The sequence below is a fragment of the Drosophila guanche genome, unplaced genomic scaffold (genome assembly GCF_900245975.1).
Source record: "Drosophila guanche unplaced genomic scaffold, DGUA_6, whole genome shotgun sequence".
In the NCBI taxonomy this organism is placed as follows: domain Eukaryota; kingdom Metazoa; phylum Arthropoda; class Insecta; order Diptera; family Drosophilidae; genus Drosophila; species Drosophila guanche.
In genome coordinates this window covers 3,439,744-3,454,136 of record NW_022995752.1, presented here as the reverse complement: position 1 = coordinate 3,454,136, position 14,393 = coordinate 3,439,744, and the positions used below count along the sequence as shown (strand labels likewise).

The 14,393-nt window shown below is 42.1% G+C and overlaps 3 protein-coding genes across 4 annotated transcripts in view; 1 reads left to right on the top strand and 2 right to left on the bottom strand.

Annotated features, from left to right (window-relative positions):
• The window catches only part of LOC117587954 (nuclear hormone receptor FTZ-F1 beta), a 29,225-nt gene extending 24,141 nt beyond the window's left edge, over window positions 1–5,084 (top strand). The window contains exons 3-8 of the mRNA XM_034278957.1: window positions 386–2,325; window positions 2,393–2,731; window positions 2,805–2,954; window positions 3,722–3,824; window positions 3,882–4,036; window positions 4,102–5,084. Of these exons, the coding sequence (XP_034134848.1) occupies window positions 577–2,325; window positions 2,393–2,731; window positions 2,805–2,954; window positions 3,722–3,824; window positions 3,882–4,036; window positions 4,102–4,185 (2,580 nt within the window). The 5' untranslated portion in view covers window positions 386–576 and the 3' untranslated portion in view covers window positions 4,186–5,084. The remainder of the gene's footprint in view (window positions 1–385; window positions 2,326–2,392; window positions 2,732–2,804; window positions 2,955–3,721; window positions 3,825–3,881; window positions 4,037–4,101) is intronic.
• Window positions 5,085–5,777: 693 nt separating this feature from the next.
• LOC117587955 lies at window positions 5,778–9,070 on the bottom strand. 2 transcript variants are annotated; one of them, XM_034278959.1, is made up of 4 exons: window positions 8,463–9,070; window positions 6,953–8,402; window positions 6,780–6,877; window positions 5,778–5,955 (listed from the first exon to the last, which is right to left on the bottom strand). In XM_034278959.1, the coding sequence occupies exons 1-3, from the start codon at window positions 8,944–8,946 to the stop codon at window positions 6,823–6,825; spliced, it is 1,989 nt and encodes a 662-aa protein (XP_034134850.1). In that variant the 5' UTR covers window positions 8,947–9,070; the 3' UTR covers window positions 5,778–5,955; window positions 6,780–6,822. The 2 variants fall into 2 exon arrangements, with proteins under 2 accessions (XP_034134850.1, XP_034134849.1); XM_034278958.1 differs by lacking the exon at window positions 5,778–5,955 and having other exon boundaries at window positions 6,696–6,877.
• On the bottom strand, window positions 9,068–14,165 carry LOC117587957 (ATP synthase mitochondrial F1 complex assembly factor 2). The gene is made up of 5 exons (XM_034278961.1): window positions 14,105–14,165; window positions 9,996–10,119; window positions 9,625–9,932; window positions 9,390–9,570; window positions 9,068–9,334 (listed from the first exon to the last, which is right to left on the bottom strand). Exons 2-5 carry the CDS (start codon window positions 10,090–10,092, stop codon window positions 9,084–9,086), a joined length of 837 nt encoding a protein of 278 aa, XP_034134852.1. The 5' UTR covers window positions 10,093–10,119; window positions 14,105–14,165; the 3' UTR covers window positions 9,068–9,083.
• Window positions 14,166–14,393: the final 228 nt, after the last annotated feature.

Here is a 14,393-nt window from a genome sequence, read left to right as displayed (position 1 = left end):
AGAGCTGGCGGACCCATAGGAAACCACTTTTTTAAATTCTTTGATTTTCATTAATTAAAAATTAAATATTTATTTACCTGGTGCTCATAGTTTATACAGAGTAAAGGGTACACAGATTCGATAGAGCCATGATGCACTTTTTATGTGCCTCGAAAAAAAAACCTTTTTTTGACTGCGTACCGGGTATAAAAGTAGTGAAGCGTCTCACAACGTTCCTTCTCGATTTTTGTCAAAGAAGAAATGAATAGAATTTTATTAATACATTTTAAGAATTTCATTAATTTTTAAGTTTTATAATATTCAAAATAAGTTAATTGTTTTTAAGTCATTAAATAATTTAAAAACCCTTAATAATTAGCATTTCTCTCTCTTTAAATCTTTGCAGTTTTACAACACAATGGAACTGCATCAACGACATCTCTCCAATTTTTACAAATTGCAAAACTGAGAAATAAAAGTCTTTTTGATACTATATAGAATATTTGGATAAGAGAGGAAGGGAAGATACTCCCCTCCCGCCAGCAAATCCATTCAAAGTGGATGCCCTGATAAGTGCAGCAAAAGGTGACAGCAGTCATGCCGAACATGTCTAGCATTAAGGCTGAGCAGCAGAGTGCCCCAATGGGGGGCACGGGCAGCTATCAACTGCCCGTGAATATGTGCACGAGCAGCAGCGCCACGACCACGACGACGACACCATCACGTCACAATGTGTCCGTGACGAACATTAAATGTGAACTGGAGGAGCTTCCCACGCCGAATGGCAATCTGGTGCCGGTCATCGCCAACTACAATCATGGCAGCCTGAGGATACCGCTCAGTGGGCAGCCGCACAACCAGCAGGACCAGGAGGAGTCCGATTCCGAGGCGGAGCTCACGAATATCGAGAACCTAAAGGTGCGCCGGCGAGCGGCGGATAAGAACGGCCCACGGCCCATGTCCTGGGAGGGAGAACTGAGCGAACCCGAGGAGAACGGCGTCAGCGCCGGGAGTGGAGGTGCAGAACTGATGGAAACGGAGACGGTAATCAAGAGTGAGGAGTGCACCACATCCACGCCCATTCAGGCGGCGTCCACCACCTGCCCCACAATGCAACCGATCAAAACGGAGCTGGATAACATTGCCGGCGAGCTGCAGCATCCGCGAAGCAACGCCTATCCGGTGTCCAGCTGCAATGGTCCCGCCAAACTGAAGCTGGCACCCACCCAGAGCGATCCGATCAATCTCAAGTATGAGCCCCCCCTGGGGGACAACAACTCCCCTCTGTTGACGACGCGCAACAAGTCGAACAGTGGGGGCCACCTGCCGCTGCCCGCGAATCCCAGTCCCGACTCTGCCATACATTCCGTCTACACCCACAGCTCACCATCGCAGTCGCCGCTGACGTCGCGGCATGCCCCATACACGCCGTCGCTGAGTCGCAACAACAGCGATGCCTCGCACAGCAGTTGCTACAGCTACAGCTCGGAGTTTAGTCCGACCCACTCGCCGATTCAGGCTCGGCATGCCCCACCGGCCGGATCCATGTATCCGGGCAGCGGATCAGCGGGAGGAAACGGCGCAGGCAGCAGCTATGGCAATGGTGTGCATCATCATGGCATGCTCTACAGGCCGCTTAAAGTGGAGGCCACCTCAACGGGCGGATCGGTGGGTGGTGGTGGCTCCTGCAGCCAGGAGTCGGCACAAAATCTCAGCATGGACTCTGCCTCCAGTGCCATGGATCCGCTGGGATCCGGCTCGTTGCCCGCCTCCCCGGCTGGCATATCCCGCCAGCAGCTGATCAACTCTCCGTGTCCGATATGTGGCGATAAGATAAGTGGCTTCCACTATGGCATCTTCTCCTGCGAGTCCTGCAAGGGTTTCTTTAAGCGCACCGTCCAGAATCGCAAGAATTATGTGTGCGTTCGCGGTGGACCCTGCCAGGTGAGCATTTCCACGCGAAAAAAGTGCCCCGCGTGTCGGTTCGAGAAGTGCCTGCAGAAGGGCATGAAACTGGAGGCCATACGCGAGGATCGCACGCGTGGCGGTCGTTCAACCTATCAATGCTCCTACACGCTGCCCAATTCAATGTTGAGTCCGCTCTTAAGTCCGGATCAAGCGGCGGCAGCCGCTGCGGCAGCTTCAGCGGTCAATCATCAGCACCAGCATCAGCATCAGCACCAGCAACATCATCAGCATCAACAGCAGAGACTACATCAGCAGATGAATGGCTATTCGGGTTCCACATCACTGCCAGCGAGTCCCAGTCTGGGTGGAGCATCCATCAAAACAGAGGAAAACGATGCCCAGACGTTAAGAGCGAGCAGTATTCCAACGCTATTGCAGGTGGGTTTTCCAAGATACTTTCCTTAGATGATCCCTCGACTAATGTTTTCTCTTTTTTTCACAACAGGAAATCATGGATGTTGAACATCTTTGGCAGTACACCGATGCAGAGCTGGCCCGCATCAATCAGCCATTGTCCGCCTTTGCCACTGGTGGCAGCTCCTCATCATCATCGTCATCGTCGGTCGCATCAACGGCACCACACCAGAGCCATCAGCAGCAGCAGCAACAGCAACAGCATCAGCAGCAACAATTGACGAATCCACTGCTGGCCAGTGCTGGTCTCTCATCCAATGGGGAGAATGCCAATCCAGATCTGATTGCACATCTCTGCAATGTGGCCGATCATCGTCTCTATAAGATTGTCAAATGGTGCAAGAGTCTTCCACTTTTTAAGAACATTTCGGTGCGTAAATATGGTTTCATTTCGGGTTTTGAACGGAACACTATAATAGCATCGTCTGTGTCTCTTTTTTCAGATTGATGATCAAATTTGTCTGCTCATCAATTCGTGGTGCGAACTGTTGCTCTTCTCCTGCTGTTTTCGTTCGATTGATACGCCCGGCGAGATAAAGATGTCACAAGGCAGAAAGATAACACTATCACAGGCCAAAACGAATGGTCTTCAGGTGTGTGATTTTTGCCATAAATACCAACTCTTTCTTTTTTATAATTACTTTTTAGGAAGTTGTATATCATTTAGTGCATTTAGGCGTATTCTTTGAATTTTTAGGAGTGGTGAAATCAACCAAAGCTGCTATTACATTTTATGTAAGCTTTTAGACGGAAAAGCGAGTCTGACAAAGAAAATAAACATAGCCTTTGAGTCCTATTGAATGTATTTTTTAATTAGACAATTAAATATAGGTGTATTTTTTATATTTGTTAATAATTCAAAGACTTTGTTTACTTTTATCTGTATTTCTCCTGAATGTGTATCTGATTCATTTATATGAGCTCCGCATTTATTGTTCCGTTTTAAACTCAATTGAAAGCTCTTGTACGAATTTTTGCAATAACATTCCCACGAATATTAGCTGCCTCTCTCTCTCTCTCTCTTTTGTTCAGTCAAGCAGGGATTCAATTCAGTAATTTGTTTAATTTATTTATTTTTGGACTTCTCATCTTATAAATACGAAGTTTCAAAAGAAATCCGACGGGTATTCCCACCATTTTTAGATGTTTTTATTCGCTTTTATGTTTTCGGAATCATTCAGAAACTTAGGAAATATCTTTCCATTGCTCCTTCCATTTGTAATTCTCTTTGAACTATCTATCCTCTAATTGATTAGGCTCTTTTCTCCCAGTAGAAGTACATTTTCTTAAGGTTACATTATGTTTTGTTTATTAACAACCCATAAAAATAATCCCCATCATACAAATTAATTCCTTTTAGACCTGCATCGAACGCATGCTCAATCTGACGGATCATTTAAGGCGCCTGCGCGTGGATCGCTACGAATATGTTGCCATGAAGGTGATAGTGCTGCTGCAGTCAGGTAAGCCTCAAAACATGTCCATTCAAACTCCGATTTAATACCCTAACTATTCACCAGATACCACAGAGCTGCATGAGGCGGTAAAAGTGCGCGAGTGCCAGGAGAAGGCATTGCAGGGCCTGCAGGCCTACACGCTGGCCCACTATCCGGATACGCCCTCAAAGTTTGGTGAGCTGCTGCTGCGCATACCCGACCTGCAGCGCACATGTCAGGTGAGTGTTTCACTGGAATACCCTTTGAAAAACAATGGATTCGCTGACACTCCCATTTCCAACAGCTGGGCAAAGAAATGCTGACGATCAAGACACGCGATGGAGCTGATTTCAATTTGCTGATGGAGCTATTGCGCGGAGAACATTGACAATTGTTGGCGGCGACGAAGTTTTACATATTTAGTATTAGATATATCTATTGTAGGGTTAAGTGCTCTACCTATAAGCTCTGAAAACATGTGCCTAAAAAACCCAAAGCCACAACAGCAGTCGTTGCCGCAAACGGGGAACCCCGATCACGATCCCTCCTCGAGCATTGACCCAAAACCTATGCGCAAAATTGCCAAAATTTTTATACACGAATTATACATAAGTATGTACAAGTATTTTGATATCTATGAGGAATGCCATATGCTTGGAGGGAATATTCGGAATCGCCCCCGCGCGTGCATCCCACCTGCTCGTTGCTGGCTTATGAGTTTTCCAGTAAGAAGGAAAAAGAAAATGGATAAAAAGTATATAACGTTTTTCGCTGTATATGAATGAAATATATACCGATGACTTATGTATAGAGTAAACTAAAGCACACAATGGAAAATGAAAAGACTAAGAAAATTTATTTAAAAAATTACTATAAACAAAAACAACAACAAAAAGGCAGTAACAAAAAATGCAAAATCAAATTTAAATTTAAGTTTAAGCAGCTAGCTACTTTTTGTATACATACATAAAAAACTTATATAAAACTATTTATATAAATGCCAAAACCAATTTGGTTTGATAGAAGAAGAGCTGCTAGAATTTTCGATAAATATATATATATATCTAGTATATATATACATTTACATATATGTATAAATCTTTGTATGTAAATGAAGTCCAAATGGGATGTTCAATTTTTAAATGTTGTAGCATTTAGTTATAGTGCAATTTCACACATGTCTACTTATAAACTATATATATATATTATAGTTATATATATTTAGATATATGTCATAAACCTATGTCTTTAGCCAGATATGGCCACAAAACTATATACATACAAGAACACAGACAAAAGACCACTCGAAACAATGCCAGGTAGGTTGTTCAGCTGCTGGCAACCAACAGACTATTCCAGTGATGCTATATGTTGCATAAAAAAATCAACACACCCAACTCCAAGCCCCAACATAACTACATAAATCAAATTTATATTTTCCCAGATTTTGCATCTTAGTTTATTTTTTTCCATTATAATTATTTTTATTATTTGTGTAATTTTTTACTTAAATAGCTGAAGCAAATCCTGCAACAGGATTTAAAACATTTTAAAATCGATACAAAATAACTACATTAAATAATTTTTTGCATATTTGTATCTTTAGTTAGATAGATGTATGTCTAGCCCCTTCCGGCATATGTATGTACATATGTATATGTATGTCTTTATGTGTATGTGTGTGCGTGCGTGTGTGTATGTTAAATATAAAAGTACTTCCAGACCCCCAGCCCACCAGCAAAAAAAAAACAAAACAAAAGATAGAGGAGATACCAATGTAATTCCAATTTAAATTAAATTCTGTATAACTAGCAGAAAATGAGAAAAGAGAGACACAAAAATCCGTGAAAATACATACTTAAAAGTTAAGGGCAGAAGAAGGCTGAAAGGGAACTTGAAGAGAGGCAGAGAATTATATTACATCGTTTTCCAATGATTTTAAATTTTAAATTATTATTGTTTTTGATTCTAAACCCTTTTAAATGGTTTATTTTATTTTGTTGTATACCCTAAATATTTTATTTAGTTAGAAAAACTTAAACTAATTTTAATGTATTCCAAAACGAATTTTTCTTTTAACCAAATTACGATTAACTTAAAAAAGATCCCATGGGCCCACCTCCTGCCCTTTCTTCCTGCTGCTGTCCGTAAATGTAAACTAAAAATAAAACAAAATTGCAACAAATAGTTAAAAATGTTAATTTAATAACGAAAGAAATGCTTCAACTAAATATCAATACAATGTTTACCCATAGTTAAATGCAATTATTTAAGCAACAAATCAAATCAAAATTAATTTATAATTTCCTGTAGCAAAAACAAACTCATACCAAAAACAAAAAACACAAAAACCAGGCAGGGGCAGATTTTAGGAGCATTTTTTGATACGCTGATAGATATTTTTCTACTTAAGTGAATCGCTTAAGTAGTGAAAAGTGTGCTCAAAATTAAGCATAAATTAAAACGAAGCAGAGAGTTTTATTTGTGTGAATGATGTTTGGATTTTTGCTACTGTATACTCATCCCATAGTGAATATATCATTTCATATTCTGTTTTGTTTGAATGGAAACATAATTGAATTTCAAGAATGGAACCAACAACAATTAAACATAAAATGTCAATGCAATATTTTGTAATAAAAAAAAGATCACACTTGCAGTGCGACAATTAAATCGTGTAAAATGTGAGATTTGTTTTTATTTTTGTGATCATTTAATGTGGGGCACAAATTGTATATTGAATTGTTATACTTTTGTGTAGAAGACTTAAAGTCTTTCAATTTTCCTTTTCATGAAGGACATGACAAGGAAAAACTTTCCTGAGAGCACTTGTCATTCAAGATAATGAGGAATACCTATCGAAATCACCGAGAACACATTGAATTATAAGGCATACAGTTCCCAGATGAGTGTATATTTATTTCTTCTTATTTCTGTATATCCATTTATTTCCTATGTGAGATAATGTTCCTATTAATTTACCTTTCGATTACTGTTGCACAATCTGCACTTAAATCGCTGCCTTTTACATACAAAAAGTATTATATCTGCCGCAAGGATACGAGTTACAATAACCCGGACTGCGAAGAGAGATCAACACATCAAATGGAGTTCAAAAATCATCAAGCAAAATCATGGCGGATTGATTTTCTTACCTGAGCTGTGCCAGTGGATATAAGCAGCAAGACTGACAAGTTGGACCGCAGGCGGGCTGATGACTAACGCAGCACGATGGTGGTTCCGTGGAGAAGCTGCAGCCAAAAGCACAATTATTGCTGCAGGGTCCGCAGCCACCGCCCACCGGCAGATCTGCGCAGAGGCAACTAATGCCATTGGCAAAGTGTTGAAAGTTGTTGCCGCCACACATAACCGGCCGATAGTCTGCGGCATAGACCGATCGATCCTGCAGACTGTCGTGCACATAGCCCATGCAGTAGCATTCGTTGGTGTTGCAGGCGGCCGCCTTTGGGGGGCTGGGACAGCAACCCATGCGTGCAGGTGTGTACAAGGGACAGCAGCCCTGACGGGGATCGCAACAAGTCACCGCGCATTTCTTGCAATTGGCAAGGAAGCTCTCAACATCCACGCAGTTGACGCCAGCGTTTTGATTTTGATTGTAATTCCCGGCTTCCACTGCCGGATTTGCAGCCGCTGACTGCAAGCCAGATATGATGGAACCCGTTTGAATATTAGAAGGTCTCTTCATGCCTTTGGTCTTTGGTCTACTAACACTCCGTGTGGCATCTTCGGGCGAGGTATTGCCATCCATTGGATCAGAAGTCGTCATGGGCGGATAAAAATAATAATAAGGCTGACAAGCTGGCTGTTCTTCGGCAAGAGACTCTTCCGAACGGCTCATTGCTGTGCCAGCTTTAGGTTCTGCATTTGCAAACCGAGCAGCAGCCACATCGGCATTGGATGCCTCATCATAATTCCTGTACGGATCGAATTGTAAATCCTTGGGATTGGGGCACTTACTGCACCGACAGTACAACGTATAGGGATCGTAGGACTGCATCTTGACGAATGATTCATTGCGATATTCAGTGCCATTGCTAGTAACGATTGTCAAATTGTTGTGCTCATTGTAATGATTCGTTTTTCTGTCCGATTCGGCAAAGTCAAGACTCTGCTGTGATTCGCTGTAGTTGGGATTTTGTTGCGAATAGACGGGATTTTGTTGCAATTTGGGCAAGCCGCCATAGGATGGGTTTGCTTCGGATAAGCGACGGGTTTCTCGTGGCATAGGATAGACGGGGTTCTCTCGTGGTTGAGGATAGACGGGGCTATGTCGTGGTTCAGGATAATCTTGGCTCGCTCGTCGTGGCTCAGGATAGTCTTGGCTCTCTCGAGGTTCAGTATAGACTTGATTCTCTTGAGTCTCCGGATAGACTTCCCGAGTTTCGGTAAAGACAGGGGCTTCTCGAGTCTCAGCATCAGGATAGACAGCGGTTTCTCGAGTCTCAGCATCGACAGGGGTTTGTTGCGACTCGGGATAGCTCTGATTTTGTTCTGGTTCCGAATATAGCCTGTTCTGTTCTGGTTCTGGTTCCACATAAGAGTATTCTGCACAGTTCACGTATGCTTTCTCCTGCCTACAACCAGCTATTGGACACAAAAGTAAGCTAGGGCCGGTCCTTTGGAACTATTTAACGATCTACTCACATTTACACTTGTTAAATTTACACAGGCTATTTGAATATTTACTGAATGGATTGCGACCTGAAGCAATGCGTGGGTTGGGTTGATCATACTGGAGGCTTGAGCTGCTGCCCACGGACTTCGCATGCTCAAGATTGTTTTGCTCCCTGGCTTTGATGGTTGTTGTGGTACCTTCTTCCTGGCTTAATGTTAAATTCAATATACTATTGCTTGGTCCTATGAGCGTGGTAACATCACAAGGATTCCATTTCGAAGCTTGACAATCGTTTTGATGGCATTCTGTCTCTTTGCCATCGTTTTGATTGCGGAAGCCTTCAGTTTGTCTTTTCCTCAGGATGGATGTGGGTTTCTTTTTGGGTTTCGGCGGTACTAGGGTGGGTCGGTAGGTCTTGTAGAGATCATCGAAGGTTTTGATTGTTCTCAATGTGTGTACATCCGATTCATATTCCTCAGAGCTGAGTGTTATGCGGTGATTGGAGACCGCCATTGCAGGTTTACCTTTCAGTTATTGGGCACATTCCACGAATCACACACAGAAAACAGGGGACAAATACTCGGACTACAAAATTTGGGCTTGTCTGGTTATCGAAATAATGAGAATTTTTAAGAATGGTTTACTACGATTTATAGAATCAACTTTTCCTTAACAAAATTCTCGGAGCAGTTGAGATGGACAAAAAGCACGGATGCCGCCAGACGCGCCTGCAGCTCCTGCTGGCTCAGATCGTGCGACCACTCGACGCGTCCCCAGAACTTGATCTGATACTCCTCCTCCAGGCGGGCCAGTGCCACGGCCTTTTCCACGGGCAACATCTGCTCTATGACGGCACAGGCCAGCACAACCGATTTCAAAGTATCCACAGCATACACAAAGCCTGTGGATGGTAGATCTAATAGTGCAGGTTTCCAATCATAATTCTCTATCCTCACCGTGCAGTGTCTCCAAGCTGTAGGATTGAAAATGTTTCGCCACCTTCACCTTATCGGCATCGGTTATGTGGGGCGCCGTTATGTTCATCGTTTTCTGTAGATTCGTCTCGAAACGCTGATTGAACCAGTCAATCACTGGGTCCCACTCGTTCTTCTGCAGCTCCTGTAGATCTTGTTCGTCCTGAAAGCAGTCATATTTAAACTAAGTCCATGGATCTTCCCGCCGGAATCTTACATCATACTGAAACAGCACCGTATCGGTGGGCATGTAGTTCAGCAGATAGTTGACCATGTCCAGTTTGTTCAGATTATTGGGATTATCAATGGCTGTGAAGCACAGCGCCGACAAGTGCATGCGCGATCGCTCGATGTGCTCCTTTTGGCTGTCGAATTCCGTGGCCACGGCAATGGCCAGAGGTTCGCTCTTGACGGTAAATGGTGCGCCCTTTGGTGTCTTGAGCTTTCTGTGATCCAGCACCACCTCGTAGCCGCCGTCGGTGCACAGCACAGATGTCTTCTTGTAGAATCTTTTGGGTGGCGCAGCTGCAAAGAAGTGCCGGGTTCTGGTTATGAAATAAGGACCGAGCGTGTTTGGCTGCCGCTTACCGTAATGCCGCACTGTGTTCAAAGCGGGCACTTGCCATTTGTTGGGGACGCTCACTCTTAGTGTTCTAAGCGCACTTAACATTAGTTTTGTAGTCATTTCTATTTAAATTAAGGGGTTTTAAGCTTTTGGTTTATTTTATTTTTAATTTTTTTTTTGGTATTTAATCGCTGCCGCGAAATTGGATGGTTGCACGACGATAATTTCTGTGTGTTGACAATTTAGCCATTTTCCAACTAGATCTTTAGCTTTTTTTAATTGCCAAATGCGGGATAAAGCCTAGTACTCAGATCGAAAAATATATTTTGCTAGCAGCAGAGTGTGACCAGAGGTTAAAACCGCATTCCGTACGGTTACACTTCTCAAGCAGCTGTGTTGCTTTGTTTACCTCTTTGAAAATGTGTGAAAAATGAAAAAAAGGTTAATAAAACAGTGAATGCAAAATGGATCCATGCAGGAGATTGCTTTTAGTGGGATTGGCGGCTCTTGCATGATCGGATTAGGAGGACAATCAGCGAAATAAGCGCCGACAACTTTGATTAAAGCCATATCTGCAGGAAAGAAACCAGAACGGTCGTTTGTCCATACATTTGAGTATTATAACTCATATAAATATGTGTAAATTTATGGAAACCCATGAAACGATACCCTTTGCACATTCCGCAGTTTGAAAATACGACAGAGAATTTGCATATGGCTGGGAATAACATCTACAGACTTCCTTGATTGGTGGAGCAGCAAGGCCGTGCCAATGAATATTTGCGCCCGTTGCAAAGTTGTAAAACGGCGCCTCTAAGCACCCTTCCTATTCAACATTGGATAGTTTCGAGCCCAGATTGTGGAGCAGTACTTGGTCCCAAAAGGAAAACAACTTAAAACCTTTTGTTAACAGCCCAGCAGGGTCTGCGTCTCGGCAACATGAAGATACTGGCGTTCATTAATCTATAATAATTGTATCCTTTTTTGCTGTTTGATGGCCTTAAGCTCGTTTAGAAGCACGGTGGTCATTTATCTTTCAACTTCAGCGGCATTGTTGCCTCCATTTGATTGGGACTTTACTCTCTATTTGCTAGGTACCCTCTCGGAAATTAAAACAGATCTGTATTTGGGATCGAGCTGATGGCAACATACCAACGAATACCACACAAATACCATCAATACCATAAAATACTATCGTCTGACTTTCTAGCTTATTTCGGACTGTTTTTTTGTCGATCTGAGTACTGCCTGGCGTACAGCCGCTAGAAAGTAACTTGGGCGCCAAAAATTTCCAATCGTTTCCATGCGAATATCATCCCTGATAAAATAGCGGGTAGCGGTAATTATAGCTATTTTAAAAGATATCTTTGCGTTATTTTAGTTTTTCAAAACATAACAATTATTGTTATGCTTTTTACTTAAGTACTTTGTAGTATTGTTTCCATTTGAGCGGCAAAAATAAGATCGATAAAAAGATCGATCAAAAGAGCATTTAATTGAAACGAGTTTTATACCATCACTGAGGAAGTATTTCAGAAGAATCGAGTTTTATACTATCACTGACGAAATATTTCACAATTGTTTTAATCGTTCGCGAGAGTTAAGGCCAAAAATTTGTTAAAAAATATAAGTGTCCAGAAATTTTAATTTTTCAGAAATTAAAATCACCCCAGGAAGAGAATGGTTCTAATTTGCGAGATTCTGCTGTTAAAATAGCGTTTTTGTGCTTCCATATATTTCTAGCTTATTTTAAAGGCTAGTTTAGCTTTAATGACCCGAATAGTTCGATATTTTTATATTCGGTGTTTCTGTCGATATTTGTTGATGCGTCTTGCTATCGATGATTGCTGATAAGGGCGGGCAATGTTCTTATAATTTAAACAATATGATGCAATATGTTTAAAGTGTGGACGCGTGTAAGAGTTTAACAAAATATATAGTAGTGAAATGGATTGATGTGTACGTGTAGGTGTGGGTGTGTATTGCAACAAACGGTTGCCTCAGAAAGTAGGAACAACAGAAGGTTGCTCCTCAAGGTGACTTCCGATGGCACCGAGTTAACCGAGTTAAAGTGTTCGATTCACAGCTCCAAATTAGCCTCATTAATAAATTTGGCCAATTCTCTAATAAAGAAGAGGCTCCTTTGTGAGCAACAGCTCCTTAAGATCTTTAAAGCGATGAACAATTTTATATTTTTTCCTAATAATAGCATGTCGTTGGCAGGAGAAGATTTCATGTTCCGCATTGTCGAGAACGTTGCAAACTTCGAAAGTGTTGGTGTTTCTGGCTTTGATTTTGTGTAAGCAAACGTATCATAGGTTCGATTAATAAACAGTCTATTTATGACCTTTGTGTTTTTTGCACTCCATTCGAGAGCCCAGTGCCATGGTTTGACATAAATTCCTTTGGTTTTTGAATGGTTGTCAGCTTTAAAGACTTTAGGCTAAAAGTAGTTCTCTGACTGTGAGAATTTTCTCTCTCGCTCCGTGTTTGGGAGGTAAAATACCAGCCAGAGCAAACATCAGATGAGTAGATGTTTTGAGAGGTACTGGGTGTTCAGATTCGAAAAACTAGTAACGGCATGTTCCTGCTGATATCTGATGAAGGATTGGGTTTGAGTCCCGCTTCGATGGTAGTTACAGCATGCAACAAAAGCTCAATTTTGTCTGATTTGTCCCTGATTTTTGCAATGTGCAGGTTGTCTGACATGTTGGCACTAATGAACCTGCCTGAGAAGGTAATTGACTACTTTATTGGGAAAGTTATATTATTGCATGTAACTGAGGATATCACGTCTTCCCCTGCTGCAAAACATAACTGAGGACTTGCTGGGGTTGAAAGTAAGGCCTAGATCTTGACAGAGAAGATGAAAGTCGTTGATCTTTTGCTAGCATCATTTATGTTGTTACCTGTTGAGATGGTGTCAAAGCCATCTGCAAATTGAACAATGGACGTATGTGAATCAGTGTACAGATTGAAAAGTAGAGGTGAGAGACAGGAGCCTTGAGGCAAGCCACCATTCCAGTCAGCATATTGCGTGGGAATGTGTTCCTATTTGTAGAGTTTGCAACGAATTTTCCCCTTTTTTTTCTCACAGGCCATGGTATTGATGAGATCATTTATGCACATGGCTGCTGACTTACCCTTTTGGTAGGCATAAGATTGAGATATATATATAGATATGGAAATCCTTACCCCTCTTTGGGATGGGCATGACTTTGATTGTACGCCATTGACCAGGGACTCTACATTCTGTAAATAACCTGCTGTATTCTTGTAAAAGATTATTCAGTGCTGGGCTCCTGAGGGCTCTTATCGTGTCATATGTAATTCTATCTATTCCTCCCGCAGTATTTCTGCCCCTATTGAGAACAGCAGACAGGTCACTTAACTCAAAGGGATCGATGTTGAGTGAAGCTGGCCCGACAGAGACTCAAGGTAAGGCAAGGACCATTCTGCATCAAAGCTGCAATTTACGGGATCATTAAGGACTCAATGTTTCTCAAGAAAAGCCAGGCTTGAGCGTTTCTTTTCGCATGTATTACTGCCTTCTTCCATTCTACTTTCGGGTTAACCGCCTTTATGTAGTTTGTCAGACTTGGAGCTCTTTGTGCCCGGATCTGGGCTTCGGTATGTTTGGAGTACAACAGTTGCAATTCTGGATTCCACCAAGTCTTGGGGCATCTATTGTTGCTCAATGAGTAGGTTGTTTGTGAAGCTTTCTGTGATGTTTGCAATGTCTCCTGATGGCGTAGCACCTGTTAGCCTGGCAAGGAAGAACTTGGGCTTCTCTTTGCACTCCGGAATTTCTATGGAAATAGGATGATGGTGGCTGCCTCCAACAAAAACATTATCGCTGCAGTTTCAACACTGAGCCCCTTTGACACTTTCCATCGTTCAAACAATTATAACCGGAGTTACGCATGTAGTTCTCTAGGAATCTACCCTTGGCATGGGTAGGTTTGAATAGCATCTTGAAAGGTGTTAGTCTTCGTGTGGGGTTCAAAGTAGACTGAGACAATGGCATTGACAACATCGTGCTCTGAACTAAATGCTTCCTTTCTAAGTGTCTTAACGGTCAGGGAAATCCTCTCCTGTGTCTTAACGGTCAGGGAAATCCTCTCCTGTGTTTATTTTAGTGGTTTTGTTTCTATCGAGATATGCCTATCGGTAAGTACCTGGTGTTGTGCAACGAATTAGAAATAGAGGGCGCCAGGGTGTCTCGCCTGGCATCTCGTGCTGCGATATTTTTATGAAACTCATTTTTGAATTCATTCTAGTTGTGTGCATTCGGTCTTTTGATTTGTAAGTAAGAAATATGTATCCAAAACGAGCATTTAAAAAGAGATCTATTTTCTAAACTAAATCAAGGAGGGTTAAGTGGATTAATTATGGTATTTGTTGGTATTTTCTGCACCTAG

Excerpts from the sequence above, each read along its gene's own strand:
- LOC117587957 (XM_034278961.1), bottom strand. The coding sequence starts at position 10,092 with ATGACTACAAAACTAATGTTAAGTGCGCTTAGAACACTAAGAGTGAGC. Across the intron at positions 9,933-9,995 it reads GAACACAGTGCGGCATTACG|CTGCGCCACCCAAAAGATTC; the intron begins GTAAGCGGCAGC and ends ACTTCTTTGCAG. Across the intron at positions 9,571-9,624 it reads CGGTGCTGTTTCAGTATGAT|GACGAACAAGATCTACAGGA; the intron begins GTAAGATTCCGG and ends GACTGCTTTCAG.
- LOC117587955 (XM_034278959.1), bottom strand. The coding sequence starts at position 8,946 with ATGGCGGTCTCCAATCACCGCATAACACTCAGCTCTGAGGAATATGAA. Across the intron at positions 8,403-8,462 it reads TAAATTTAACAAGTGTAAAT|CTGGTTGTAGGCAGGAGAAA; the intron begins GTGAGTAGATCG and ends TGTGTCCAATAG. Across the intron at positions 6,878-6,952 it reads TATCCACTGGCACAGCTCAG|TCCGGGTTATTGTAACTCGT; the intron begins GTAAGAAAATCA and ends CTCTCTTCGCAG.